The following is a 5000-nucleotide window of genomic DNA, read 5'->3' as shown; positions in this document are numbered from 1 at the left end:
GCTTCTTGCGCGACCAGAGTGAATTTTGAAGATTAAACTAAATCTAATCGCAGGCGAATTCGCTCTGACGCTGTTCGGCGACAACCAATCGGAACGTTCATATCTCCGAATGTCCCAGGCTGTCAAGCCAGAGCCGTTATGTGATTAGCTGAATCAAACATGTCAATGCTGCGTCTCGAGCGAATACAGCGAATTCAAGGCGAAACTTCTTCTGCTACCCACGCTACCAGGCAGCGTAGTTCGCTCTTGGTCTGGAAACCGCATTGAAATCGTTGGCTGGTCTTATTTTTCATGCTAAGCGATGTCTTGCTTAAAGACAAGTTAAAAGAGGGAATATGTCGCTAAGCTAGTGAAAGTCAATGGGTCCGTGTAGCATTGTAGCATGCTACACGGATCCATTGACTTTCACTAGCTTAGCGACATGCTCCCTCTTTTAACTTGTCTTAAAGCAAGACAACGGCTTACATGAAAAATAAGACACTTTACCACCTTTATAAACCCTGGCCAACGATTTGAACTGTATTAAGCCCCAAAATAGTGGCGTACACCTTTAAATTTTCATTTTTAATGAACAAGCTTTTAGACTATGACCTTCCTCAGAGCGGAAGCTTGGCCATTAAAAAAGAACAAAAGGATCTAAATGCACAGACATTTTTCTTTCCTAGTTTCCGCTTTTGTTTGGCACCTTTTAATCGTGAGTGTGGTGTAATTCGTTTAAATACAGATGAATTGTGTTGCTATACAAATACAGTTATTATTATTATTATTATTATTATTATTATTATTATTATTATTATTATTATTATTAGCTCACCTGAGACACACCTGGCCAGGGAGAGGGCCATCTCACCTGAGAAGCACCTAGAGCAGGACCCGTCTCACCCACAGCAGCCCGTATCACCTGAGGAGATGACCTCGATTGTAAGTGGCTTTGGATGAAAGCGTCGACCAAATGTAATGTTATATAGTGTAATGTAGTGTAATTTGATGTTATGCTATGTAATGTAAAGAGATGTGATGTAATGTAATGTCATTCAATGTAGTGAAAAGTAATGTATTGTAATGTTATGTAGTGTAATGTAATACAATGTACTGTAATGTATTGTAGTGAAATGTTATGCTGTGTAATGTAATGTACAGTACTCTAATGTAGTGTAATGCAATGTAATGTAATGCAGCGTAATATAGTGTAATGTGTCGTGTTACCAGCAGAGGGAGCTGAGTCACCTCCAGAAGGACCTGCAGCTGCTGTACAGGGCTCTGCGGGACAAGATGGCGGCCATCGTGCGGGAGTCGAGCGCGCTGCCAGCCCGCAACAAGGAGCTGCTGGTGGGGGTGTGTCGCGTGGTGCAGGAGGAGGAGCGTCGGGAGCGGGGGGGCCAGGCGGGGGGGCTGGGGGGGTGGAGGGAGGCCTGGAGGGAGGCCGTCACCTGCGGCGTCCGCCAGCAGCTGGCCGCCGTGCACCTGGACACACCTGAGCACAACACTTCCTGGTTGGCCGTGCACCTCGGCCTTCTGGGTAAAGCCATCGTAGAGCACCTGGAGAGGGTGAAGGCGGAGCTACAGGACTCATACCCGCCCACTTTTCGCGTCTTCGATACCTATGTCACTTCCTGTCATGTGGCTACAGAGGAACACCTGCAAAGGCTTATGGGAAGGGTCACGCAGCTGAAGGACCTCCACGCTCTCCTGGACTTCATCACACACCGATACAAAAGGTTACACACACACACACACACACACAAACACACATACACACACACACACACACACACACACACACACACACACACACACACACACACACACACACACACACACACACACACACACACACTATGGTGCATCAAACGTCCCTTGAAAATCAAAACTAAATACAATTTTTGCAGAGGTGTTTCGTTGCACTACCATAACTTCCTTGCAAATCTCTAGCTAAAGGTAGGCAAAGTAGGCTTGAAATTTGGACTTGGAGTGAAAAGGCATGTGAACCTGGGTGTAATAGGTTAGCGGGTAGGGCAGGAGTATTTCATTAAATGTCAACAAGGGCCAGTTTTTCAAATTCCTCCCAGTAAAGGGGCCGAACTATACGTATGTATTATAGTTGCCGACTGTCAATGACAGTTCATTCAGGTGGGGGGTCTGGGGGTCCTCCCCCAGAAAGTTTAGCATTTCTTAGATGTAATTTCCTGCATTTTAACGTCCCGTGTCCCATTTCAGCTTGATACAGAAAAGTGCAAAGAAATACCGCACACTGTCCATTCCACCAACAAACTTTAATACAACGTTTCGGTCATCTGACCTTCTTCAGGTAAAGTTACCTAAGGTAACTTTAGTACAACGTTTCGGTCATCCGACCTTCTTTCCGTAAAGTTACGGATGACCGAAACGTTGTATTTAAGTTTGTTGGTGGAATGGACAGTGTGCGGGATTTCTTTGCACTTGACTGACAACCCCGCTGGGATAACATCCTACGCACCTGCCCAACTACAGAGGTGTGCAAAAGTGTCTTTGTTTGATCTAGCTCCATACAGAACCCATACATCTAAATTCCGAAAAACGATTCTGTATTTCGAGGGTCTTGTGGGGGGCCAGAACCTTGCTGTCTGGCCCCAGGGCCGCCATTTGAATAGCCCTGGGGTAGGGGGTAAAACTTTGCTTTTAGGGAAGGCTGCAAAAAAAACATGCACTTTGGGTTTTTCTTTTTCAAATCTTCATTTCAAATTTCAAATGTGGTAAAGTTCAAAGGAGCATTCTGCCCAAATTATTCATTCAACTAGTTTTGATCAGAATAGTCTAAAAGCACTTTTCACGGATTTACGTAGCTAAAACTGCCCAATTACCCCCATTCAAAATTTGCCACACTTTAACATTGATTTAATTTGTTCAGATTTTATAATTGTGTGTATACGTGCATGTGCACTTGTGTGCATGAATGTGTGTGTGCATGCATGCGTGACGTGTTTGTGTGACGTGACGTGTGTGTGTGTGTGTGTGTGTGTGTGTGTGTGTGTGTGTGTGTGTGTGTGTGTGTGTGTGTGTGTGTGTGTGTGTGTGTGTGTGTGTGTGTGTGTGTCAGTGAGCGGATCATGGGCAGTTTCTCTCTGCGTCCAGAGATGAAGGAGGAGCAGCGAGAGCTGAAACTACAGGAGGCCTTCAATGCGGATATCAGGAAGGCCTACGCTACACACACGCAGGTACACACACACTCTCTCACACACACACACACACACACACACACACACACACACACACACACACACACACACACACACACACACACACACACACACACACACACACACACACACACACACACACACAGCACTCTCGCCTTCTCTTGCTATATGGACAAGATGTATGTATTGATGGTCGTCAGGCTATAAAAGTCAGATCTTTCTCCCTCTCTCTCTCTTTCCCTCTCTTGTCATATGTCCGTAACAAACTTAAAGGATAACTTCTTCCAATTTCGACATGCAGTTGTTTTCTTCAGCCTTTTCCAAGATCCAGCCATAGGTTGCACCAGCTTTTACTTCGTCCACCACTGGCCCGCTGATTTAAAATTGTTTTCCATCTTCATGAATGCTATCTCATTCAACTTTAGTGGATAACGGACATTTACTTAAGATGGAAGATGCGCCTAGTAGGTCGGAGGTGTAGATTTTAAGTTCTACCATAGAAGACTCGATAGACAAAATGAAATAAAACATATTTATTGATTTACAAGGAGGTAATTGTCTTTGGCGCAGGTCCCTGACCTGTAGAATAAAATTGTAAAGGGGCTCATATCCTGCCGATGAAAAGGCAGGGGGCGAAGCCTACCCCCATTACGGAACAGGGACCAACTGGCGACGGTGGCTCATGAAGATAAGGCAGAAGGTGGCTGCAGCGGAGCAGGGAACCAGGACATCTGGAGAAGGAGGTCGAAGGAGAAGGAGGCTGAAGGAGATGGAGGTTGAAGGGGATGGAGGCGGGGCGTCGGCGTCGGCTTACTCTGAGTAGCAAAGAGCGGAAACAAACAGAGAGTTTTAAAACAAACGCGTATGCATTCCATTGGCTGAACGCTGGGGATGAGCGAGTGACGTGGCGGGATTCCCCAACCGGGAGCTGTGATTGGATAATTAAGAGCAGTGATGAGAGTGAGGTACCGTCTCGTCTTCCTAGCAGAACTTAACGCCACAGGCTTACATTTCTAACTTAGTATTACATTGAAACTATCTGAATAGTGCAACTCATATTCTTTTTAGTCGTCCGTAAACCCGATTGTAAGCACAATTTACACTCACCGAAGCTTACTTTGGAACTTTCGACCAACTGGTGCAACCCACTGCAGGTCGTTGTAATAGGGGCAGGCATTTGTTTACATTTCAAAAAAAATCTTGAATTATTTCCAATAACATCCTAAAGGTTATGCAGCATCAGCAGACAATTATCAAACAGCAATGCCTTCTGGGATAATATTTGGAGTAGGCCTATGTTAAGAAAGTTTTATAAATGTAAACAAAGTCTGCCCCCATTAGAATAGCTCAGATCTCGGAAAGGGTCGAAAAATGCATCATCACCATACTGACAAGTCAAGGGTAGCGTGAGCAATACAACAGCATGTTGAAATTGACAGAGTTTATCTTTTAACTTCCTCCTTCACTTCACTGATGTCTAGCAAGCAGTCAGGTGTGATTTATTGACACCTTGTAACTTCAAAGCACATTATTTGCACTCTGCCAATATAAATCTGTTTGCAGTTCATCAATCAGTATTCAGCCAAGGTCACATTTATTTATTTATTTATCCCGCTGTTGGTAGACTTGTGAGGGGAGTGTGTGTGTGTGTGTGTGTGTGTGTGTGTGTGTGTGTGTGTGTGTGTGTGTGTGTGTGTGTGTGTGTGTGTGTGTGTGTGTGTGTGTGTGTGTGTGTGTGTGTGTGTGTGTGGCTTCTTGTTAGCCCAGGTGAGAGGTAAGAGCATTCAAGGAGCAGTTGTTCCATTCACATGCTCTGCATAACAT

At 45.0% G+C, this 5000-nt stretch overlaps 1 protein-coding gene across 2 annotated transcripts in view; it reads left to right on the top strand.

Moving 5' to 3' along the window:
- Window positions 1-5000, top strand: part of exoc3l4 (exocyst complex component 3-like 4) — a 19209-nt gene that overhangs the window by 3246 nt on the left and 10963 nt on the right. For both annotated transcript variants that reach the window (XM_063183407.1, XM_063183408.1), the window contains 3 exons: window positions 810-921; window positions 1210-1718; window positions 3077-3194. In XM_063183407.1, the coding sequence (XP_063039477.1) occupies window positions 810-921; window positions 1210-1718; window positions 3077-3194 (739 nt within the window). The remainder of the gene's footprint in view (window positions 1-809; window positions 922-1209; window positions 1719-3076; window positions 3195-5000) is intronic.

The sequence above is a fragment of the Engraulis encrasicolus genome, chromosome 19, assembly GCF_034702125.1.
Source record: "Engraulis encrasicolus isolate BLACKSEA-1 chromosome 19, IST_EnEncr_1.0, whole genome shotgun sequence".
Classification (NCBI taxonomy): Eukaryota; Metazoa; Chordata; class Actinopteri; order Clupeiformes; family Engraulidae; genus Engraulis; species Engraulis encrasicolus.
Note: the sequence above shows the minus strand (reverse complement) of the source record. Positions and strands in the feature narration are given on the sequence as shown.